The following is a 25,775-nucleotide window of genomic DNA, read 5'->3' on the forward strand; positions in this document are numbered from 1 at the left end:
GCTGGAGCTAGGTGCACGAGAAAGAAGCTTATAGTTGAATATTTTTGAGCCCAGGTATTTGTTCTGAGTGCCAGAATTGAAGCGAGCTCCCAATTCTTCTATGCAAAATCCACCCCCCTCCTTTCTTTATGTCAACAGTATGCCAGCAGTATAATTGTTGGCAGTATAATTGTTGTTGTTATAATCCTTGCCAATCTACTAAAATTACCCAGAGATCTGTCATGAGATCCTGATTTACCTTTTGCCCATCCCATCTAGCAGACGCAGCTGTGACTCAAGTTCAGTTCCTGAATATGCCTATTTCATTTTTTTTTAAAGGCATAAAGAGAGGAGTTGAGTGTGAGGAATCTCAGTGTGTGTAACAGAGTGTAACAGAGTGATGGCTGTAGCTCTGCTCAAAAGCAACTCCACCCTTCAGAAATTATTCCGGGGGTCTCTGGTCACCCTGGACACCTCCAGACTGTCAGTGTTTTATGAGAGGGATTCAAGTAAAAACAGAATAATTTTGGCCTTGTGTGCTTAAAATGGGTTAAAGTGTCAATCACATCTCCTACCTGGGCAGTTATCTTTCCACAAGGGCCAACATTTGATGCTGAAATCCAGCATCGCCTGAGCTCTGCGAGTGCAGCTTTCTCCCAATTGAAGTGCAGAGCGTTTGAGGACCGGGACATTTGCAGGGAAACCAAAATGCTTGTTAACAAAGCTATTGTACCACCAACTTTACTGTATACTTGTGAAACACAGACCTCTTATAAACGCCATCTCCAACTCCTCGAAAGAGCAAACAGTGTCTCCCAAAAAATTTACACATCACTTGGGAAGAAAGGCGAATTAATACCAGTGTACTGGAGGGAGCAAAGATCACCAGTGTTGAAGCAATGATTCTTCAACATCAACTTCGCTTGACTGGTCATGTTGTGCGGATGCCTGATTATCATCTTCCAAAGCAACTACTCTATTCCGAACTTAAAATTGGAAGGCATAATGCTGGTAGTCAACAAAATAGATTTAAAGACTTTCTCAAGGGGGGGGGGGAGTAGTATAAACACTGACAACTGGGAAACACTGGCTTTTGAGAGCTCCAGTTGGAGGACAGCCTTTACCAAAGGTGTTGTGGACTTTGAAGATGCTCAAACTCAGGACAAAAGGGAGAAATGTGCTAAAAGGAAGGCACGCTTGGCAAACCCTCACCGTGATCAACTCCCACTGTGGAAGGACATGTGGATCCAGAACTGGCCTCCAGAGTCACTTACAGACTCACAGTTAAGAAGGTGTTTATGGAAGACAGTCTTACTCGGCTACGAGTGAACGCCGAAGAAGAAGATTGTTAGGTTTTGTGGTTGTATTTGGTTTACACTTCAAAGCTCCCTGTCCAAGTGTTCTTTGTCTTGCTCCGGAGCTTTCTCCACGAAAACCCACTCTTTAAAGCTCAGTTGGAGCAAACAGCAATCTGCAGAAAACCCATTTAATCTGAAAGGTAGGTATGGATAAGCCCTTAGTCTCCATGTTGCCCATGTTGGATCCACTAGGGCAGAGGACGATGACAAAAGGAGAACGAGTTGATTTTGTGTATCATTGCTTCTGGCTCCCCCTACTGTTGGCCTCCCAGTTTTTTCCCTACCAACCCCTATGGCATCCGTCATCCCTGGGGAGACAGGGGCTGTTACCTTCATGCTTTGCTTGTGGGGCTTCCTAGAGACATAAATGCAAACCAAAGAACAGATATCAAGAAAATTCCAGTTCTTTGATAATTGCTTGATGCATAATTAGAGTGGAAGGAGGAAGAGAAAGTAGGGGAGGAGCCTGCCAAATGCTTAAATCATTCTTCACTCACTCTCCTGTTCTGTTCGCGTATGAGTGTTTATTTGAAAAAGTATTTGGAGCGTCTCACTTAGCAAAAGAAATGGCCCCAACAAGTTTTGCCCTCCAAGTTCCCAAGGCAAAAGGTATGAACATCTTCTGTAAGTATAATCCTGGGTAAGATTACATCGCTAAGGTAAATGTCTGATTTTAATCTTATTAATGACATTTCTGATGTCAGATTTCACTACGCTCAACTTTCAGAAACTGTTGCTATTTAGAAAATATGTGGGAGGTTTTCTTCTTATTATTATTAGAGTAGTGGAGAGCAGAGAATAACAAGCGACAGAGAAAATACTGTTTGATATTATACATTTCCAACAAAAGAAACATATGTTAGATAAAAATGTCTTTTTATCTAACAGATGACTGATCAACTATTTGGTGGATTTGACTAATTCAGTATTTGTTCACCAGCATACCTAGTTGTTGATGTTACTGGATTTAGAGAAGGGGAGATGTAAAAATCTTTTGCAAGTTGCTATTAAACAAAAATGCTTTAAATTTATTATTATTCTAATTTGTAAAAGTATATAAAAGGAGACCTGGTACTGTGCAAAAGCCCAGCCCACAAGCAAACAGTCTAAAACAAACAAACCCCAAAAGTATTTCCAGTGCAAGATTTTAAAATAATATTCCGCCAAGTTGAATTTCAGAAAGCAAAAGGTATGGGAGGACAGGGAGGGGGAGCTTAAACTTGTTGTGGAAAGCTCTATTTTGACTCTTAAGTGTTACCTGTGGGATTTTGCTCTTTTGCAAACTCCCACTCATTTCAGTGGAACCAATGCAGAAAAGCCTTGCACCCTGTCTGCAATGTGAATAGGTGTGTGTTAATCTGAGCTTTTGCTATGGTTTACTACTGTACTACTGTAGTCCTTGCATGAGTAAAAGATCCTTGTATGAGTAAAACCTAATGTGGCACCAGATCTTATCTCAAATGTGTCCTAATACATTGAATAAAGATTCGCACGTGTCATCCAGTTCCCCTAAAAGCTAATCGACACCTGCTGCACAGACAAAATGGTAAGATAACTTTAAGAAACAAAGCAGACAAGGAGAACCAGTTTAGTCTTTGCTCACTAGGCTAATATTCTTTCAACTTTTACTTAAGCAGACTAAGCAAAATGGGAACTAGGCAGGGAGTTCCAGAAAGGAACAACACAACAACAGAGCTGTTGGACATAGCTGTCAACCTTTCCTTTTTTTGCGGGAAATTCCCTTATTCCAGCGCTGTTTTGCGCTGCTTCCTGCTGCTATCCCGGATTGTTAGATATCCCGTAGGCTGTCCCCGGAACAGGTGAGGCTGCTGATCCCTTATTTTCAAATCTGAAAGTTGACAGCTATGCTGTTGGAATTACAGGAACTGCTCATCTCAAAGTCCCTTCTCCATTAGAATGCATTGGCTAAAATTAGTACAGAAACCCTATGTTACTTAGCTCTCTCCAAGCTCCAACGACGAACTTACTCAGCACTCTCAAGGAACCAACACATGCCTCTCCTTAAGGACACATATTCCCTTCCCCTTCCATCGCTTGCTTTATCATAAGTTTGGGTTTTGTGGCAAAATTGTCACATTCACTTTCCGTAGGCGTTTGAGAATAGTAATGGATTACTTCACTCTTTAGACCAATGTGTAGGATTTGCTGCCTGCTTAAACTGTAATTTTGCTGTCCAAAGCAACATTTATATATTCTGTCCCTTTCTCTTCACACAATAAACCGGATATGCCAACTCTAGGGGGCTGAGGTGTCATCAGTCCCATCAATATTCCTTAGTAGGGGACCCAGCCCCCCCCCAAATATTGAAGACAGTATCAAAGGCAGGCTCCTTCTGAGCATGAGAGAGGAAGAGTTGTGGCCATCAAAGCTGTGCAACACTGGGCAAGGCCTTCTCTCAACAATGTGCCTCCTCCCAATGACACGTGCATGACATCACAGGCGCGTGTGCAACATCTCGCATGTACCACGCTGCTGGCCACCCAGTCTTTGCCCAAGGTGGCACCTCTGCTTTAAAGCAAGCTTTGCTTATTTCTTTTGTGTAAGAACTTCTTATAGGCGTAAGGTTGTGGGTAAAACAAATATTCATAGCAGACACACTCCTAACTCTAGCAGAAGATCCCAAACCTCTCAGTGGTGTGTGTATGAATAAACATTAGTTCACGTTGTGTCAGGGTATACTAACCATAGAATCACAGAATCACAGAACTGTAGAGTTGGAAGGGACCCTGAGGGTCATCTAGTCCAAGCCCCTGCAATGCAGGAATATGCAGCTGGTCCATACAGGGATTGAACCTGCAACCTTGGTGTTATCAGCACCATGGTCTAACCAACTGAGCTATCCAGGCATGTCAAAGCTCACAAGGGCAAAAACTCAAATCCATGGGTCAGGATTACACCGGGTGTGTGCTAGTGTTCTACCAAGCTGTACATTGTCACCCTCCCAATGTTTTACACTACAACTCCCCTCAACCCAGGCCAGTACAGTCAATGGTCAGGGATGATGGGAGTTGCAAGCCAGGCACATTTGGAGAGCACCAGATTGGGGAAAACGGATCTACTGTGTGTGGCAAGTTGCATATCAGTAGTGTAGATTTTATTTTGTTTAATTATTTGTTGGGTTTTGGCTTCGTAGCCCCACCTAACCTTGCCCACTTGGCACTACTTCCCAGTGGTGTGTTGTGGGCAGTAGCCCTGGGCGCAAAATTGTTAGGGGCGCAAAATTTCAACACCTGCTGCTGCCTCCATATGGCTGTGCACTTCCATTGCTGGGCTCCATTGAAAATGGCTTCTCCATGCAAACCAGGAAGTGACCTCGCCACCAGACAAAAGAACAACTCTTATCTCTGCAGCTGCAATCTCTTGGGTGACATGGACGCCGTTAGGCAATTGAATGTGCATGCGTACTCCACCTGTTTACCTCCCACCTGAAGTATATGTGGGTTCAAGCAAGACCCAAGGCAGTGATTCAGCTTAAAGGCTTTACTGAATCATCAAGAGCAACAGACAACTGCAAATGTGCATTTCTGAAGGCCTGGGCCACCCTCAAGATGATCGGCTGTCTCAACCCCGAAGCTGTAAATCGTAACCCGGAGCTTAAGAGCCAATGCCAGTAGCCTAAACTCTGATAATGCTATGTGATTGGATAGGTAAAGGGACCCCTGACCATTAGGTCCAGTCGTGACCAACTCTGGGGTTGCAGCACTCATCTCGCTTTATTGGTTGAGGGAGCCGGCATGCAGCTTCCGGGTCATGTGGCCAGCATGACTAAGCCGCTTCTGGCGAACCAGAGCAGCGCACAGAAACGCCGTTTACCTTCCCGCCAGAGCGGTACCTATTTATCTACTTGCACTTTGACGTGTTTTTGAACTGCTAGGTTGGCAGGAGCAGGGACAGAGCAACAGGAGCTCACCCCGTCGCGGGGATTCGAACTGCCGACCTTCTGATCGGCAAGTCCTAGGCTCTGTGGTTTAACCCACAGCGCCACCCGCGTCCCTTTACGTGATTGGATATCAGGTATCAAATCAGAACACAGGAGCTTAGAATCCTTAGTCCAGACCTTAAGCCAGTTTGCTCAGACAAACACAGACCACTGAATACATGACACTGCCCACCCCTCTGGCAACCCACGGTACACCACTGCTACTTCCTCCAGATTCTGCCCATGACAAAGTGACATTCTGAAATCCCTCAAGACATCTCTTTTGCCACCTGCACCCCATTTGTATATGCTTAGAGTTAAAAGAGCTTGAGGAAGTTTTTTCTCCCTCTCTCATAATAGCAGAACTTGGGACAATCCAATGAAGCTGAATATTGGAAGTTTCAGGAAAGAGAAATAAAAACACTTCTTTGCATAGAACGTAGTTAAACTGTGGAATTCACTTTTTTTTTAAAAAAATCATTTTTATTAAGTTTCCCATTTTAACAATCCAATCAAACCACACTGAATGTTCCAGATTATACAAATACATATCAAATAGTCCAAATGTTCTGCCTAAATTATAATTTTTTTGTTGGGACTTCCCATGCTCCAAGTTTGGGAGGGGGGGGTTCTGATCATCTCATATCTCTGCTGCCTTGAATAGTCTTTCCAATAGTTCCTTTAAATCTTCATGTTGTTAACCTTCCTTCTTTCATGGCCTCTGAGTTGTTTCCACAAGCGAGTTGAAATAAGCAATGATGGGAATTCATTTCCACAGGACAGAATGGTGGCTTATTAGCCATGATAGAAACGTTGGAGACAGTATGCTTCTGAATACCTGGTCCTGGAAATCACAAGTGCGGAGAGCACTGTTGCCTTCAGGTCCTGATTCTTGGTTTCCCACAGGCCTCTGGTTGGTCGCTGTGAGAATAGGATGCTGGACTAGATGGGGCTCTCACCTGATTCAGCAGCACTCCTGCTGGGCTGGGGTGAAGGTAGCTAATGAGTTTCACACCAGGATGGAAAGTCCAGACAGTTTATTCAGCTATAGTAGGAGGCACAGAATAGGTTAACACCCAAAACATTTGCACAACTCCTTGAAGGCCCCAAAACATCATTACATGTGACGAATGCGTGATCACTTTAACTGTTGGCTACATATGCACATGATCATAGAAATACTGAAATGATTGGCTGATTTGCATGTGTTGTTGTTGTTTAGTCGTTTAGTCGTGTCCGACTCTTCTTGACCCCATGGACCAGAGCACGCCAGGCACTCCTGTCTTCCATTGCCTCCCGCAGTTTGGTCAAACTCATGCTGGTAGCTTCGAGAACACTGTCCCACCATCTCGTCCTCTGTCGTCCCCTTCTCCTTGTGCCCTCCATCTTTCCCAATATCAGGGTCTTTTCCAGGGAGTCTCTCTTCTCATGAGGTGGCCAAAGTATTTGAGCCTCAGCTTCAAGATCTGTCCTTCCAGTGAGCACTCAGGGCTGATTTCCTTCAGAATGGAGAGGTTTGATCTTCTTGCAGTCCATGGGACTCTCAAGAGTCTCCTCCACCACCATAATTCAAAAGCATCCGTTCTTCGGTGATCAACCTTCTTTATGGTCCAGCTCTCACTTCCATACATCACTACTGGGAAAACCATAGTTTTAACTATACGGACCTTTGTTGGCAAGGTGATGTCTCTGCTTTTTAAGATGCTGTCTAGGCTGGTCGATTTGCATGTAGTAGTAATTAATAATAACAATACCCCACCCATCTGGCTGGGTTGCCCCAGCCACTCTGGGCAGCTTCCAACACATATAAACACACTGACAGGGGTGGCATGAGATGGGGGTGAGGATGGCAGTGAGGATGCAATGGTGCAGGACCACTAGCAGAAGCAATCTGGTGCTTCCACTGTGCAACACCTTATTGCTTAATAGCATCAAGCTCAGTCATGGGTAGCAAAGGGGAAAGTTTTGTAATCACTCTTCAGTTAGAGCTTTAGTTCCTTAAAAAGCAGGTTCTAACAGGGTTTGTGGTCAAACTCATCTTCTGCCCCCCCTCTCTCCAGAACAACGTCTTTAGACAATGACAGGAATCTGCCAACCACAAAGTCTGTTGAAAGCGGACAGTTGGAGGATGGATGGTTGTTAATGGATGGAGGTTGAATCCCGACAAAACAGAAGTACTGTTTCTGGATGGCAGGGGGGACAGTGTGGAGGACTCCCTGGTCCTGAATGGGGTAACTGTGCCCCTGAAGGACCAGGTGTGCAGCCTGGGGGCTATTTTGGACTCACAGCTGTCCATGGAGGCACAGGTCAATTCTGTATCCAGGGCGGTTGTCTACCAGCTCCATCTGGTACACCGGCTGAGAACCTACCTGCCTGTGCACTGTCTCATCAGAATGGTACATGCCCTGGTTATCTTCCACATGGACTACTGCAATGCGCTCTACATGGGGCTACGTTTGGAGGCGACTCAAAAACTGCAACTAATCCCAAATGTAGCAGCTACACAGGTGACTGGGAGCAGCCACCTAGACCATATAACACCTGTCCTAAAGGATCTACATTGGCTCCCAGTATTGTCGAAGCACAATTCTGTGCTGACCTTTAAAGCCCTAAATGGCCTCGGCCCAGTATACCTGAGGGAATGTCTCCACCCGCATCACTCAGCCCAGATACTGAGGTCTAGCTCCAAGGGCCTTCTGGCAGTTCCCTCACTATGAGAAGTTACAGGGAACCAAACAGAGGGCCTTCCAGGTAGTGGCACCTGCCCTGTGGAACACTCTCTCATCAGATGTCAAGGTGATAAAGAACTAAACAACTTTGAGAAAACATCTGAAGGCAGCCCTGTATGGAGAATTTTTAAATGTTCGATGTTGTGTTATGTTGTTTTATCTGTTGGAAGCCACCCAGATATTATCATCATCATCGCCACCACCACAGTTTGGCTTTTGTTTTAACAAACGTCAGGTGTGAGCTAAATTGGTAAATATGTCATGTCATTTACAAGCAGAATCTTCACTGGGGAGAAACAACTAGTTGGGAAAAAGCAATCACGACTATATTTAGGATTCAAGAAATGCCCCGTCAGAAGTTTGAGGACACTCCAATGTTGTTTTGAAACCTTTAATGATGGTGTCATTAAACACCCCTCCCATGCCATTGCTAAATCTTATCTGACAGCACCAATTCATTTCTCCTGCTGTAATATATAACTGGTAGGCAGCTTGCAGCTAATGCACCCAAGGTTCAACCACTTGACCGTTGAAGGTGTTTCTTCTGCTATATACACTTCACACTTGGCCAGTCTTGGGAGAGGCTTGTAAACAGCTAAGAACATCAGAAGAGCTTGCTGGATCAAGCCAATGCCCCATCTAGCCCAGCCCGTGTGGTGGTGTGGTTAAGAGCGGTAGTCTCGTAATCTGGTGAACCAGGTTCGCGTCTCCGCTCCTCCACATGCAGCTGCTGGGTGACCTTGGGCCAGTCGCACTTCTCTGAAGTCTCTCAGCCCCACTCACCTCACAGAGTGTTTGTTGTGGGGGAGGAAGGGAAAGGAGAATGTTAGCCGCTTTGAGACTCCTTTGGGTAGTGATAAAGCAGGATATCAAATCCAAACTACTACTACTACTACTACTACTACTATTCTTCTTCTTCTTCTTCTTCTTCTTCTTCTTCTTCTTCTTCTTCTTCTTCTTCTTCTTCTTCTTCTTCCCCCCAGCAGCCACCCAGGTACAAGCATAAGAGCACTCTTCCCTCCTGCCATTTCTACAAACTGCTTTCCAAGAGCATTTGTGCCTCCAACCAAAGGGACATGGATTGAGCGTGGATGGCAGAATGTAGACAAACAGGAACATGCAGACAAATATATTTATTCTATCAATTTGTGTATTTTGCATTCCAGTTCTTTCGGCATTGCTATTCTTTTCTGCCCTGCGAAGCTGCTACACAGATAATCCTAGTCCGCTGGAAAAGTGCTTCCAGGATGCTGAGTATGAGAATTATCTAGAGATAGCCAAGAACGGGCTGGGCAAAGCATTGCACCCAAGACATGTGCTGATCGTAGGAGCAGGCATAGCAGGCCTCAGTGCAGCCTACACTCTCACAGAAGCTGGACACCAGGTAAGGGGTCCTTTAGTCTTCACAGATGTTGCAACTGGTCCTCTGCTTCCGAGGTTTCCCCCTAGGGACCTGCGTATTGATTTGTTCGCACAAAGTCTGCAGGGAGGTTAAACCACTGTGGCTCTTTGCTGAGTATTCATTTTTTACTTTGCGGGGAGGTTGGTTGTTGCATCAAAGGAAGTGTTATTCCACACCTCACCTTTTCCTCTCACACAGAGTCCGATCGGGGAGGTGGGGGTTAAGGTTTGGTATTCAAGGGCACCAAATCAATTTTAATCATGCAACCTGACTTCGCAATCTGAGTTTGGTGGTATGTGATGGAGTCCCACCCAAAAATACCATGAATCTTTTTGGCTGCAGCAGATCTCACAAGGGCAGCCATTTAACATGGCACAGACCTCATCTGGTAGTTGGGGAAACTAGGCCGAAATAGGTGGGGAGGCGTAAGGAGCTGTTGTAGTTGTGTGCTGCCAACCACAGCAGAGCTCAGTAGAAGGAGAAGCCAGCCAACCAGTCGAGTCTCAGGGGGGTACTTGCCTGGAGGCAGAGGCCGTATGCAAGGTTCAGTCCCGTCAGGAGTATCTCAGTTCACGTAGTCAAATGATCTGGGGGTCAAGAAAGCAGACGGTCCAAGGTCACGAGAAGCAAGAAACAGCAAGGTCTGGTCAGGAATGACAAGTGTTGTTTCCAGCAACTGACTGAGGCTGGAAATCTGCTTAAAAAAGCTGGAGCCAGCTGGTTCTCCTCAGGAGCAAGAAGGCTGATCAGCAGCAGGTGGAGTCACTCTGCCTTCTGCTGCTTCAGGCTGCTGCTCAGCAGGTGAAGCCGACTCCTGGTCCATGACAGGAGCAAGAGGTGAAATCAGAATCATAGAATCGTAGAGTTGGAAGGGACACTGTGGGTCTTCAAGTCCAGTCCCCTGCAATGCAAGAATCTCAGCTAAAGCATCCATGACAGAGGGCCATCCAATCTCTGCTTAAAAACCTCCAAGGAAGGCGAATCCACAACCACTGGAGGGTTGAAATTGAACATCAGTCCCTTGTAAATTAGCCCTGAGAAATGGAGAAACCCATGTGGCCACGCTGATTTATCAGCTGGATGCTGGGTAAGTCTCTCAACTGCCCTCAAGAATTGTGATGTGGACCATGGAAATTGAGGCAGGCTATTGTAGCGTGGGTGGCGCTTTGGGTTAAACCACAGAGCCTAGGACTTGCCGATCAGAAGGTCGGCGGTTCAAATCCCCGCGACGGGGTGAGCTCCCGTTGCTCGGTCCCTGCTCCTGCCAACCTAGCAGTTCAAAAGCACGTCAAAGTGCAAGTAGATAAATAGGTACCGCTCTGGCGGGAAGGTAAATGGCATTTCCATGTGCTGCTCTGGTTCACCAGAAGCAGCTTAGTCATGCCGGCCACATGACCCGGAAGCTGTACGCCGGCTCCCTCGGCCAATAAAGCGAGATGAGCGTCGTAACCCCAGAGTCAGCCATGACTGGACCCAATGGTCAGGGGTCCCTTTACCTTTACCTAGTGTAGCATGAAGCAGTAGCTGGAGTGATACAGCAGTAGCTGTCCTGTTTGCCTTCAGGTGACAGTTCTTGAAGCCAGCGACCGTGTGGGGGGACGAGTGGAGACATATCGAAACGAGCAAGAAGGCTGGTATGCAGATCTGGGGCCCATGCGTTTGCCTCAGGTACACAGGTGAGACGGGAGGTTACCACATGCCTTTCACTTCATCTGCTGAGCATGCATAAATCCCGCCTTGCTCATCCGTGATGGCTCTTTCCACGGACACGTGTCCTGGTGCGCTTGGCTGTGTGGGAGACAAAAGAGCTGTTGGCTTGTTGCCATGAGGAAGGAAGTGTATGCGGAGTTGAAGACAACGTATGATTTCTTAGATGTGGCCCACTAGTTGGATAAAATCTTGGCTGCGAGGCCTACGGCAGTTTGTTTTCTGTGAACGGGACAGAGCTGATGGGAGGAGCAGGCGGCAGGACCTCTTCTGGGAACACTCATTATTCCTCCCTTCCCCAGGGTGGCAAACATAGCTCACCTCCCTTTTGCCCCACGATGCACCTGTGAAGAAGATAAAGTCGAGAGATAGTGACTATTTGTAAGCGCTGGGCAATAGGAAGCTGCCCAGAGTGGCTGGGGCAACCCAGTCAGATGGGTGTGGTATAATAATAATAATAATAATAATAATAATAATAATAATAACAACTACTACTACTACAACAACAACAACAACAACTAGGTGTTTAGGAAGTGCTCTGCACAGGGCTTACCAAACCTTTTTTGCTATCTCTCCCCACCCCCAGTCTGTTTATATATTCATTATACATTGGTACCTTGGGTTTAGACAAAAAAGCACTGATTATATATATATATATATATATATATATGCAGGTTTTGGTGTCTTCGGGTGTCTTCCCGTGTAAGAGTCGGGGTGTCTGGGCGACGTTTCGACGAGGTCTCACTCGTCATCTTCAGGCTGGTGCTTTCGGCTTCTTGTTACTGGAACAGAGCAGAGTCTGGTATTTGAGTTCCTATAAATCGGCAGTTGCGTAGGAACAGGAGATCACATAAGATGGTGGCTCTTCGGATTTCTAGTTTCTCGTAGGTTCTTGTCAGCTGGAAGGTTTCCTCCCCGTAGAGGTGAGATATTTGCTTTCGTAGATTTTCACGGGTACAGGAATGCAGGTTTTGGTGTCTTCGGGTGTCTTCCCGTGTAAGAGTCGGGGTGTCTGGGCGACGTTTCGACGAGGTCTCACTCGTCATCTTCAGGCTGGTGCTTTCGGCTTCTTGTTACTGGAACAGAGCAGAGTCTGGTATTAAATATCTCACCTCTACGGGGAGGAAACCTTCCAGCTGACAAGAACCTACGAGAAACTAGAAATCCGAAGAGCCACCATCTTATGTGATCTCCTGTTCCTACGCAACTGCCGATTTATAGGAACTCAAATACCAGACTCTGCTCTGTTCCAGTAACAAGAAGCCGAAAGCACCAGCCTGAAGATGACGAGTGAGACCTCGTCGAAACGTCGCCCAGACACCCCGACTCTTACACGGGAAGACACCCGAAGACACCAAAACCTGCATTCCTGTACCCGTGAAAATCTACGAAAGCAAATATCTCACCTCTACGGGGAGGAAACCTTCCAGCTGACAAGAACCTACGAGAAACTAGAAATCCGAAGAGCCACCATCTTATGTGATCTCCTGTTCCTACGCAACTGCCGATTTATAGGAACTCAAATACCAGACTCTGCTCTGTTCCAGTAACAAGAAGCCGAAAGCACCAGCCTGAAGATGACGAGTGAGACCTCGTCGAAACGTCGCCCAGACACCCCGACTCTTACACGGGAAGACACCCGAAGACACCAAAACCTGCATTCCTGTACCCGTGAAAATCTACGAAAGCAAATATCTCACCTCTACGGGGAGGAAACCTTCCAGCTGACAAGAACCTACGAGAAACTAGAAATCCGAAGAGCCACCATCTTATGTGATCTCCTGTTCCTACGCAACTGCCGATTTATAGGAACTCAAATACCAGACTCTGCTCTGTTCCAGTAACAAGAAGCCGAAAGCACCAGCCTGAAGATGACGAGTGAGACCTCGTCGAAACGTCGCCCAGACACCCCGACTCTTACACGGGAAGACACCCGAAGACACCAAAACCTGCATTCCTGTACCCGTGAAAATCTACGAAAGCAAATATCTCACCTCTACGGGGAGGAAACCTTCCAGCTGACAAGAACCTACGAGAAACTAGAAATCCGAAGAGCCACCATCTTATGTGATCTCCTGTTCCTACGCAACTGCCGATTTATAGGAACTCAAATACCAGACTCTGCTCTGTTCCAGTAACAAGAAGCCGAAAGCACCAGCCTGAAGATGACGAGTGAGACCTCGTCGAAACGTCGCCCAGACACCCCGACTCTTACACGGGAAGACACCCGAAGACACCAAAACCTGCATTCCTGTACCCGTGAAAATCTACGAAAGCAAATATCTCACCTCTACGGGGAGGAAACCTTCCAGCTGACAAGAACCTACGAGAAACTAGAAATCCGAAGAGCCACCATCTTATGTGATCTCCTGTTCCTACGCAACTGCCGATTTATAGGAACTCAAATACCAGACTCTGCTCTGTTCCAGTAACAAGAAGCCGAAAGCACCAGCCTGAAGATGACGAGTGAGACCTCGTCGAAACGTCGCCCAGACACCCCGACTCTTACACGGGAAGACACCCGAAGACACCAAAACCTGCATTCCTGTACCCGTGAAAATCTACGAAAGCAAATATCTCACCTCTACGGGGAGGAAACCTTCCAGCTGACAAGAACCTACGAGAAACTAGAAATCCGAAGAGCCACCATCTTATGTGATCTCCTGTTCCTACGCAACTGCCGATTTATAGGAACTCAAATACCAGACTCTGCTCTGTTCCAGTAACAAGAAGCCGAAAGCACCAGCCTGAAGATGACGAGTGAGACCTCGTCGAAACGTCGCCCAGACACCCCGACTCTTACACGGGAAGACACCCGAAGACACCAAAACCTGCATTCCTGTACCCGTGAAAATCTACGAAAGCAAATATCTCACCTCTACGGGGAGGAAACCTTCCAGCTGACAAGAACCTACGAGAAACTAGAAATCCGAAGAGCCACCATCTTATGTGATCTCCTGTTCCTACGCAACTGCCGATTTATAGGAACTCAAATACCAGACTCTGCTCTGTTCCAGTAACAAGAAGCCGAAAGCACCAGCCTGAAGATGACGAGTGAGACCTCGTCGAAACGTCGCCCAGACACCCCGACTCTTACACGGGAAGACACCCGAAGACACCAAAACCTGCATTCCTGTACCCGTGAAAATCTACGAAAGCAAATATCTCACCTCTACGGGGAGGAAACCTTCCAGCTGACAAGAACCTACGAGAAACTAGAAATCCGAAGAGCCACCATCTTATGTGATCTCCTGTTCCTACGCAACTGCCGATTTATAGGAACTCAAATACCAGACTCTGCTCTGTTCCAGTAACAAGAAGCCGAAAGCACCAGCCTGAAGATGACGAGTGAGACCTCGTCGAAACGTCGCCCAGACACCCCGACTCTTACACGGGAAGACACCCGAAGACACCAAAACCTGCATTCCTGTACCCGTGAAAATCTACGAAAGCAAATATCTCACCTCTACGGGGAGGAAACCTTCCAGCTGACAAGAACCTACGAGAAACTAGAAATCCGAAGAGCCACCATCTTATGTGATCTCCTGTTCCTACGCAACTGCCGATTTATAGGAACTCAAATACCAGACTCTGCTCTGTTCCAGTAACAAGAAGCCGAAAGCACCAGCCTGAAGATGACGAGTGAGACCTCGTCGAAACGTCGCCCAGACACCCCGACTCTTACACGGGAAGACACCCGAAGACACCAAAACCTGCATTCCTGTACCCGTGAAAATCTACGAAAGCAAATATCTCACCTCTACGGGGAGGAAACCTTCCAGCTGACAAGAACCTACGAGAAACTAGAAATCCGAAGAGCCACCATCTTATGTGATCTCCTGTTCCTACGCAACTGCCGATTTATAGGAACTCAAATACCAGACTCTGCTCTGTTCCAGTAACAAGAAGCCGAAAGCACCAGCCTGAAGATGACGAGTGAGACCTCGTCGAAACGTCGCCCAGACACCCCGACTCTTACACGGGAAGACACCCGAAGACACCAAAACCTGCATTCCTGTACCCGTGAAAATCTACGAAAGCAAATATCTCACCTCTACGGGGAGGAAACCTTCCAGCTGACAAGAACCTACGAGAAACTAGAAATCCGAAGAGCCACCATCTTATGTGATCTCCTGTTCCTACGCAACTGCCGATTTATAGGAACTCAAATACCAGACTCTGCTCTGTTCCAGTAACAAGAAGCCGAAAGCACCAGCCTGAAGATGACGAGTGAGACCTCGTCGAAACGTCGCCCAGACACCCCGACTCTTACACGGGAAGACACCCGAAGACACCAAAACCTGCATTCCTGTACCCGTGAAAATCTACGAAAGCAAATATCTCACCTCTACGGGGAGGAAACCTTCCAGCTGACAAGAACCTACGAGAAACTAGAAATCCGAAGAGCCACCATCTTATGTGATCTCCTGTTCCTACGCAACTGCCGATTTATAGGAACTCAAATACCAGACTCTGCTCTGTTCCAGTAACAAGAAGCCGAAAGCACCAGCCTGAAGATGACGAGTGAGACCTCGTCGAAACGTCGCCCAGACACCCCGACTCTTACACGGGAAGACACCCGAAGACACCAAAACCTGCATTGCTGTACCCGTGAAAATCTACGAAAGCAAATATCTCACCTCTACGGGGAGGAAACCTTCCAGCTGACAAGAACCTACGAGAAACTAGAAATCCGAAGAGCCACCATCTTATGTGATCTCCTGTTCCTACGCAACTGCCGATTTATAGGAACTCAAATACCAGACTCTGCTCTGTTCCAGTAACAAGAAGCCGAAAGCACCAGCCTGAAGATGACGAGTGAGACCTCGTCGAAACGTCGCCCAGACACCCCGACTCTTACACGGGAAGACACCCGAAGACACCAAAACCTGCATTCCTGTACCCGTGAAAATCTACGAAAGCAAATATCTCACCTCTACGGGGAGGAAACCTTCCAGCTGACAAGAACCTACGAGAAACTAGAAATCCGAAGAGCCACCATCTTATGTGATCTCCTGTTCCTACGCAACTGCCGATTTATAGGAACTCAAATACCAGACTCTGCTCTGTTCCAGTAACAAGAAGCCGAAAGCACCAGCCTGAAGATGACGAGTGAGACCTCGTCGAAACGTCGCCCAGACACCCCGACTCTTACACGGGAAGACACCCGAAGACACCAAAACCTGCATTCCTGTACCCGTGAAAATCTACGAAAGCAAATATCTCACCTCTACGGGGAGGAAACCTTCCAGCTGACAAGAACCTACGAGAAACTAGAAATCCGAAGAGCCACCATCTTATGTGATCTCCTGTTCCTACGCAACTGCCGATTTATAGGAACTCAAATACCAGACTCTGCTCTGTTCCAGTAACAAGAAGCCGAAAGCACCAGCCTGAAGATGACGAGTGAGACCTCGTCGAAACGTCGCCCAGACACCCCGACTCTTACACGGGAAGACACCCGAAGACACCAAAACCTGCATTCTTGTACCCGTGAAAATCTACGAAAGCAAATATCTCACCTCTACGGGGAGGAAACCTTCCAGCTGACAAGAACCTACGAGAAACTAGAAATCCGAAGAGCCACCATCTTATGTGATCTCCTGTTCCTACGCAACTGCCGATTTATAGGAACTCAAATACCAGACTCTGCTCTGTTCCAGTAACAAGAAGCCGAAAGCACCAGCCTGAAGATGACGAGTGAGACCTCGTCGAAACGTCGCCCAGACACCCCGACTCTTACACGGGAAGACACCCGAAGACACCAAAACCTGCATTCCTGTACCCGTGAAAATCTACGAAAGCAAATATCTCACCTCTACGGGGAGGAAACCTTCCAGCTGACAAGAACCTACGAGAAACTAGAAATCCGAAGAGCCACCATCTTATGTGATCTCCTGTTCCTACGCAACTGCCGATTTATAGGAACTCAAATACCAGACTCTGCTCTGTTCCAGTAACAAGAAGCCGAAAGCACCAGCCTGAAGATGACGAGTGAGACCTCGTCGAAACGTCGCCCAGACACCCCGACTCTTACACGGGAAGACACCCGAAGACACCAAAACCTGCATTCCTGTACCCGTGAAAATCTACGAAAGCAAATATATATATATATATATATATATATATGGTGGCAGGTGGATGATTAATATTCTGCAGCCTTTGAAATGTGCTTGTGTGCTCCTGTTTTGACTAATTATATGTGCTTTTATCTTGTGAACTCTCCTGAGATGAAGAGCGGTACAGTCAAAACAAATCGGCTCCCAAAAGATTGAAACCTGGAAGTGAGTGTTCCGGTTTTCGAACGATTTTCGGAAGCCTAATGTCTGGCTCGGCTTCCGATTGGCTGCAGGAGCTTCTTGCAGCCAATCAGTAGCTGCACTTTGGTTTCTGAACGTTTTGAAATCAAACGGACTTCCGGAATGGATTCTGTTTGACTTCCAAGGTACGACTGTATACTAACCTAGTAAATAATAACAACATAATAATCATCGCTGCGTCTGACCGTGGAAGCACAGCATATCCATCATGTTGTTGTTTAGTCGTGTCTGACTCTTCGTGACCCCCTGGACCAGAGCACGCCAGGCAATTCTGTCTTCCACTGCCTCCCGTAGTTTGGTCAAACTCATGCTGGTAGCTTCGAGAACACTGTCCAACCATCTCGTCCTCTCTCGTCCCCTTCTCCTTGTGCCCTCCATCTTTCCCAACATCAGGGTCTTTTCCAGGGAGTCATCACTTCTCATGAGGTGGCCAAAGTATTGGAGCCTCAGCTTCAGGATCTGTCCTTCCAGTGAGCACTCAGGGCTGATTTCCTTCAGAATGGAGAGGTTTGATCTTCTTGTAGTCCGTGGGACTCTCAAGAGTCTCCTCCAGCACCATAATTCAAAAGCATCAATTCTTCGGCAATCCATCATAGCCAGTAGCAATTGCTAGCCTTGTCCTCCATGTGTTGATCTAACCCTCTTTTAAAGGCCTCCAAATTGGTGGGCAACACTGCCTCTTGGAAGAGCAAATTCCACTCTTTTGACTATGCACTGTCCCCTTCTCATGCCCCAGGATCGCCCGCGCATACGTCAGAAAGTTTGGCCTGAGTCTGACGGAATTCTTTCCAGAGGATGAGAATGCCTGGTATTTGATTGACAACATCAGGAAGCGAGTCGGGGAGGTTAAGAGGAACCCCGGCCTCTTGAATTACACTGTGGATCCCTCGGAAGAAGGCAAAACCGCTGGTCAGCTGTATGAGGAATCCCTCCATCGGGTTGGGATACTTTTGGTGCTTCTTTTAATTGGGAAAAACCTTCTGTGTCCTGTTCCAAATATTAAGACCGTAGAAGTGGAAAGAACCAAAAGCAAGTCTAGCCGACACACCCTCCTAAAATAAATTGTAGATCCTCTATGAGGGAAGGTTACTATATTGGGGGATTTATTTATTTTTACTAAGTGGAGGCATGAGAATATTTAAGATTATGTGATGCTAAATATTATGCATGGTATACAGAAAGTGGGTGGGGTTTTTTCTCTCCCTTTTTCATAACACTAGAAGTTGGGGACATCCAGTTAAGCTGAAGCTTAGAGGATTTGGGATGGACAAAAGAAAGCACCTCCTCAGGCAGCACATCACATTGTAGTAATCATCATCATCATCATCATCTATTACTTATACCCTGCCCATCTGGTCGGGCCTCCCCAGCCACTCCGGGCGGCTCCCAACAGAATATTAAAAACATGATAAAACATCAGCTATTAAAAACTTCCCTTCAGATGTCTTCTAAAAGTCAGATAGTTGTTGATTTCCTTGACATCTGGTGGGAGGGCGTTCCACAGGGTGGGTGCCACTACTGAGAAGGCCCTCTGCCTGGTTCCCTGTAACTTGGCTTCTCAAAGTGAGGGAACCGCCAGAAGGCCCTCGGAGCTGGACCTCAGTGTCTGGGCTGAACGATGGGGGTGGAGATGCTCCTTCAGGTATACTGGGCTGAGGCCATTTGGGGGCTTTAAAGATCAGCACCAACACTTAGAATTGTGCTCGGAAACGTACTGGGAGCCAATGTAGGTAAACTATGAAATGCATTCTGACTTTTTCTTTATGGTCATACCAGGTTGAAGAAGAGGTGAAGAGAACAAACTGTAGCTACGTGCTGGGTAAATATGACACCTTCTCAACCAAGGTAAAAAAGAATGATCCCCCTTTTCTTTTCTTTTCTTTTCTTTTCTTTTCTTTTCGTTCTTTGGATGTTACCATGGCCTTTGGCTAGCGCAATAAAACCAATAAGTTAACAAAACTAGCTAAAGCAATGCCCCAAACTTGCAAAGTGCAAAGTGTTTTTACTGAAACTTCATTGGTGCACTTCTGTTATATTATTAGAATATTACACAAGCCTATAGTAGTTACCCAGCTTCCTAGGTATCCCACCTACATATCCTGGGGAGCGGGGGCACATGAAGAAGGGCCTCAGGTGATCATTGCAGGGTCCAGGTTGGTTCATATGGGGAGAGGCAGCCCTTGACCCTTTGCAGTCCTGAGCCATTTAAGGTTTTATAGGTCAGAGCCAGCACTTTGAACTGGACCCAGAAACTCATGGGCAGCCAGTGCAGTCAGATAAAGGATAAAGTACACTATGCTCTAACCATCTCGCCCTGGTGAGCAACCTGGCGGTCAAATTCTGCACCAGCAAAATTTTCCAAACTGTCTTCAGAGGCAGCCCCATGCACAACTTGTTGCAGTAATCTAACCTTGAGGTTACCAGAGTATAGCTAGCAGAAGTTAGTCTATCCCTGTCCTGATTAGGGAAGCAGCGGGGCCACCAGCCAGAAATGATGGAAGGCACTGCATGCTGCCGAGGCCACCTGAGCCTCAAGCAGGGCCGGATTGAGGTTTGATGAGGCCCTAAGCTCCTGAAGGTAATGGGGCCCTTTATAGGTCCAGCTGTCCTTTGTCAACAACAAATTGTCGCTGTTTTTTGTGTTGAATATATGTTATATGGTAATTTATGGACCTAGTAGGTATCTAAAGCCATTTGCACATAACAAAATATGTATTTTATCAAAGTAACTGTTGAACTGAAATACAATTGAGAAGTATATTAATAGTGAAATACAATTAAGAAGAAGTACGGTATATTAATAGTGAAATAATTACTAAGCTCTAACTTAAAGTGATTTTTTATTCATAACAAACTTAATAATGCAAGCACATTGGCATTTGGCAATAACAAACGTTTTATTTTATTTGTTTTTTTATCTTGTAGTTTGGAAATGTACATCCAGGGTTTTTCCCCCTTAAATTTTTTTTGGGGCCCCCAAGAGAGTGGGGCCATAAGTTATAGCTTGTTTAGCTTATACATAAATCCGGCACTGGCCTCAAGCGACAGCAAAGGATCCAGAAGAACTCCCAAGCTACATACCCGCTCCTTCCAAAGAAGTATAATCCCATCAAGAGCAGGCCACCTCCCTCCCATCCATCCAGTCCAGGGAATCACCCACTACTAGTGCCTTAGTCCTATCTGGACTGAGCTTCAGTCTGTTGGCTGACAGAGGCAAGACAACAGTCCAGCATATCCACTGCCTCACCTACAGATGTAAAGGAGAAGCAGAAGGGTGGGTGAGCCCAAACAGAAGGGTGGATGAGCCCTAAGGCAGGCATAGGCAAACTCGCCCCTCCAGATGTTTTGAGACTACAATTCCCATCATCCCTGACCACTGGGCCTGTTAGCTAGGGATGATGGGAGTTGTAGTCCCAAAACATCTGGAGGGGCGAGTTTGCCTATGCCTGACCTAAGACTATACAGATATGTTTACTCACCTGGGACTGAGAGCAAGCCTCACCGAACTCAGTGAGATAGATATATAGAGGACTGCACTGCTACTTTTTGCAGGATCCAATTCCTTGCTTTCCAGAAGAGTCAAATCCCAAAGCCTGAGAACCTCAGGATGTCTCATGTACTAGATTCCAAATTCAGTTGTTGCTTGGTGGTGTGTTTGCTTAAGTGTCTTTGTTGAGTACCGTCCTTAAAGGTGGTTATTTCCCCCCCTCCCTTTCCCATAACAGCAATATTTAATCAAAGTAGCAAAGCTGAGTCGTGGAGCTGTCGAAATGATTGGGGACTTGCTCAATGAAGATGCTGGCTATTACCAGTCGTTCATTGAAAGTATGAGAGGTGAAATAATCTTCTCTTCTGGAAAGAGGTAAGCGGAAATACGCATTGCAAGGAAATAGGGAGGATTTATTCTTGCTGAAGTAAATAATCTGCTCTTCTTCAGATGAGATTGCATTTTGGTTCATTTCCAAAACTAGGACTGTAGGAACATCTTGGGACCGCAATACCTTAGGAATGCCTCTCCCCATACGAACTGACCCCGGACCCTGAGCTTGTAATCCGAGACCTTTCTCTATGTCCCCCGTCCCCCCCAAGAGGTTTGGAGGATGGCAACACAAGAACAGGCCTTTTCTGTGGTGGCTCCCCGTCTGTGGAATGCTCTCCCCAGAGAGGCTTGCCTGGTGCCATTATCATGGGTGTAGCTAAGGGGGGGCAGCACCCCACCAACAAATAAAAATCTATAAAAATGGATAGCAAGCTGGGGTTCTGCCTCCCCATGCCAACAAAAGCCCTGCCCCACCCCCAACAAAAATCTGGCTATGCCTGTGGCCATTTATTACATATCTTTAGGCACCAAGCAAAAACATTCCTCTTTATTCAGGCCTTTAGCCATTAAATAATCGATGATTTGTTAAAGGGGTGGGTGGGTGGACTGTTATTATGATTATTTTATTATGCAGTCCAGTATTATGCTCTGCATTTTATTATTTTGTTCTTAATGTTGTAAATGTTGTTCTTAATGTTGTACACCGCTCCGGCATCTTTGAATAATGGTTGGTGTATATACAGTGGTACCTCGGGTTAAGTACTTAATTCGTTCCAGAGGTCCGTTCTTAACCCGAAACTGTTCTTAACCTGAAGCACCACTTTAGCTAATGGGGCCTCCCGCTGCCGCAGCACGATTTCCGTTCTCATCCTGAAGCAAAGTTCTTAACCCGAGGTACTATTTCTGGGTTAACGGAGTCTGTAACCTGAAACGTATGTATCCTGAGGTACCACTGTAAATCAAATTGATGATAGATAAATAAACAAATAAATAACATATGCTCCCTCTCCCTACAACAAAGTCAACATAAAGATGTAAGAGTCCAGCTGGCTCTTGCGAAAGTTCCATCTAGACCAGATGCCTATGGGAAGCCTGCAAGGCAGACCTAAGCTCAATAGCCCCTCTCCCCACTTGTGATACCCAGCATGCATAGAATCATAGATTGCAGATTTGGAAGGGACCCTGAGGAACATCTAGTCCAACCCCCTGCAGTGCAGAAACATGCCGCTGTCCCATGCGGGGATCAAACCTGTAACCTTGGCGTTTTTAGCACCACATTCTAACCAAGTGAGCTATCCCCTTGGATAATATATCCACAATAACGAAAAGCCGTTGATTATCTTCCGTGAACTTGTCTAATCCTCTTTCAAAGTCATCTGAGTTGGTGGCCATCTCCACACCTTGTCGGCGCGAATTCCAGAGTGTTAACTATGTTCTGGGTTCAGAAATGCTTCCTTTTGTGTGGGCTGAACTGAGCAGCAACTGAGCAACACACGACAGTAGGCTCTTCCATCTTCTATCCATTCATCTGCATTTGTTTGTGTGGGTTTTTTTTGCAGGTTTGATCAAATCACAGGAGGCTTTGATCAGCTGCCAATAGCCATTTACAGAAGCATTTCAGAAAGGGTGCATTTCGGTACCAGGGTGGTCAGGATGGAGCAGGCAGGCGAGAGCGTCACCGCGGTTTATCAAACCGCCAACAAAGCACTGTTCAGCGTGACAGCCGATTACGCCGTGGTCACCTCCACCGCCAAGGCCACGAGGCGCATCCATTTTGAGCCGCCCCTGTCACGTGACAAAAGCCACGCCTTGCGGTCCATCCACTACAGGAGCGCCACCAAAGTCTTCCTCGCTTGCACCGAGAAGTTCTGGGAAGCTGATGGGATCCGCGGTGGGAAGTCCACAACTGATCGCCCAGCCCGATTCGTCTACTACGTCAGTCAAAACTTTTCCGGTGGCGTTGGGGTTGTCTTGGCTAGCTACGTCCACAGTGACGACTCCCGTTTCTTTCAGGCCCTCAGCCATGATGACATCATTAGCATCACCCTGGATGACCTGTCTGCCATCCACCAGCTGCCCAAGGGGTACATCCAGTCTGTGTGCCAGTCATCCGTAATAAAGAGATGGAGCTTGGATAAATATTCCATGGCTGGCTTTGCTGCCTTCACCCCCTACCAGTTTGTCGATTACAGCGAACCTCTTGAGGAGCCAGAAGGCAGGATCCATTTTGCTGGGGAACACACTACCAAACTCCACGGCTGGCTGGACTCCGCAATCATGTCAGGGCTGAGGGCAGCAAGAGAAATCAACCTTGCATCTGGGAAGTGGTTGCCCAGGAACCAGCCAAATAACAAAGAGGAACTTTAAACAGGCACTCTGCAAAAGGAGAAAAGATCATTTGAAGGAATACAGTGGTACCTCGGGTTACATACGCTTCAGGTTACATGCGCTTCAGGTTACACACACTGCTAACCCAGAAATAGTGCTTCAGGTTAAGAACTTTGCTTCCGGATAAGAACAGAAATCGGGCTCCGGCGGCAGCAGGAGGCCCCATTAGCTAAAGTGGTGCTTCAGGTTAAGAACAGCTTCAGGTTAAGAATGGACCTCCAGAACGAACTAAGTACTTAACCCAAGGTACCACTGTATCTTGACATACGGGAGTTTTGAATTGGGACAAGTCAAAATATTGCTATGAGTTTGGGGAGAAGGAAGTAGGCTGGATGCGAGATCCTTCTAACCACTGGTTCCAGGAAGTGTTAAAATATAAGCCAGGGTAATGGGTCATTAGGAGAACAAGGGGGGCTTTGAGCAAGACAGAAAATGTGTAGAACAACAACAACAACCAAAGCCAGAGTTTTTCAAGTGATGTGACCTAGAAGAACTCTGGAGAGAGTCTGAGCAAGGCTTGAAAGCAAGGCTTGATTTCTCTTTGAATCCAAGGCTACGGCTATGAAAGAAACAAGACCCTCTTTGGGTGTCAATGTTGTGAGCCCCTCCGTAGTATAGATCTGCAAATAAACCATAGATTATGAAGACACCACTGTCTCTGTTGTGCCTCATTCCAAAAGGAAACACAAAGCCTCAAACTCCTGGAATCTCTGGGTTCTTGGGGTGGTGTGCAACAAAATCTAACAGCATTTCTAGATGGCAGACAAAAATGCCAAAGAAAATTAAAAATCATGACCCAATGCCAGTAGTACCATGTTGTTGTTTTTCCATTCTGTACCCTATATCTTTTCCTTCTTTTCCCGGTTATACTGTGAAGGGGAAACCTGATGGACAGCAAGGCTGGAATTTATAATACAAGCAGAGTGGGGAAATTTACATTTCTCCACATAGAAGAAACTGAAATGGGAGGAATATGGAATTTTGAAAAGATTTGTTCGTTTATTTTGCCAGCACCATCTTCACTCATTTCGTCTTGTGTACTTACAGTACAATTGGAAGTAATTAATCTTTCAATACATTAAAAAATAAAAAGCTTTTTTTTGCAGACCATAAGCAATTAATGTTATTTCTGGGATATCCCCCCCCCCATTTCATTTTTATGTTATTTCCTTATTTTTGAAGGAAGATATTTTTGATGTCTTAAAAAAAAAATCTGGAAAAAGTGAGACAGATTTCCAGCACTGAACTAATATCAAAATCATGTCAAATCACACAGGAAGTTTCTGCATATATCCCCCCCCCATTTAATATGGATTATTTCATTAAACGACTTACAATGGAGCATTCCAACGCAAAGCTTTTGAAAGCAAAAGTAACCTGTTTCCAAGCATATTGCACACCTTGCGAAAGGTTTACCCAGTTGAGTTTGAAGGAATCAAATCCTTTCAAAAGAAGTGTTCCCTGACCGGGAATCGAACCCGGGCCGCGGCGGTGAGAGCGCCGAATCCTAACCACTAGACCACCAGGGAAGTTGTGGTAGGTTTGTCAGAAAGCTAGCTATTATCAGTACTATTCCGTTCTGCAGTTCGTAATACAAGGAAGCCTTCAGTTCTGTGCATAGCGTGCCTCCTTCTCAAACAAATTAATCTGCATGCCAAAAACCGCAAGCATTGCGCGCGCGCACAGCTCTGCCGATGGTTCTCCATTGAAGTTTCCCTTCTACCTAGAGAAATTGCCTTCTGTAGAAAACCTGAGCACTTTTAAAAAAACTCTTCCGAATAAAGATAAGGAAGCGCCGGCGCTTCTCGTGCAACTTCTGCAAGCATCTAATTTTACGTCTGCACTGCGGGATGCCTCCTTTGTGGGCGGATGCGAAGAACCCGGAACTTTATTTCTTTTACATAGGGTCGGGTGGGGAGAGAAAGTTTTTTTCCACCCTCCTTGGGGAAAATGGTGCTCACCAGCCAATTTCCCTAATTTTGATTCCCCGACAGAGCTAAGGCTGCAATTCTTGCACACTTAGGTGGGAGTCAAGTCCTACTTCACCCTGAGGGGCTTAGCAGGTCTTCTAAGCAGACACGTGCCCACGATGATACTGCTAAAACTCAGCGCGATCCTACGATCAGAGGATC

General features: G+C 46.4%; 2 protein-coding genes across 2 annotated transcripts in view; one reads left to right on the forward strand and one right to left on the reverse strand.

The window, feature by feature from the left end:
• LOC309524893 (E3 ubiquitin-protein ligase TRIM7-like) overlaps positions 1-25,775 on the reverse strand; it is a 254,550-nt gene that overhangs the window by 35,469 nt on the left and 193,306 nt on the right. The gene's annotated exons all lie outside the window — the stretch shown is intronic.
• Positions 1,716-24,292, forward strand: LOC309524843 (L-amino-acid oxidase-like). Its single transcript, XM_082209957.1, has 7 exons — positions 1,716-1,961; positions 9,173-9,390; positions 10,972-11,084; positions 18,172-18,373; positions 19,212-19,280; positions 21,161-21,297; positions 22,815-24,292. Exons 1-7 carry the CDS (start codon positions 1,811-1,813, stop codon positions 23,620-23,622), a joined length of 1,698 nt encoding a protein of 565 aa, XP_082066083.1. The 5' UTR covers positions 1,716-1,810; the 3' UTR covers positions 23,623-24,292.

The sequence above is a fragment of the Podarcis vaucheri genome (assembly GCF_965113315.1).
Source record: "Podarcis vaucheri genome assembly, chromosome: 2".
Lineage (NCBI taxonomy): Eukaryota > Metazoa > Chordata > Lepidosauria > Squamata > Lacertidae > Podarcis > Podarcis vaucheri.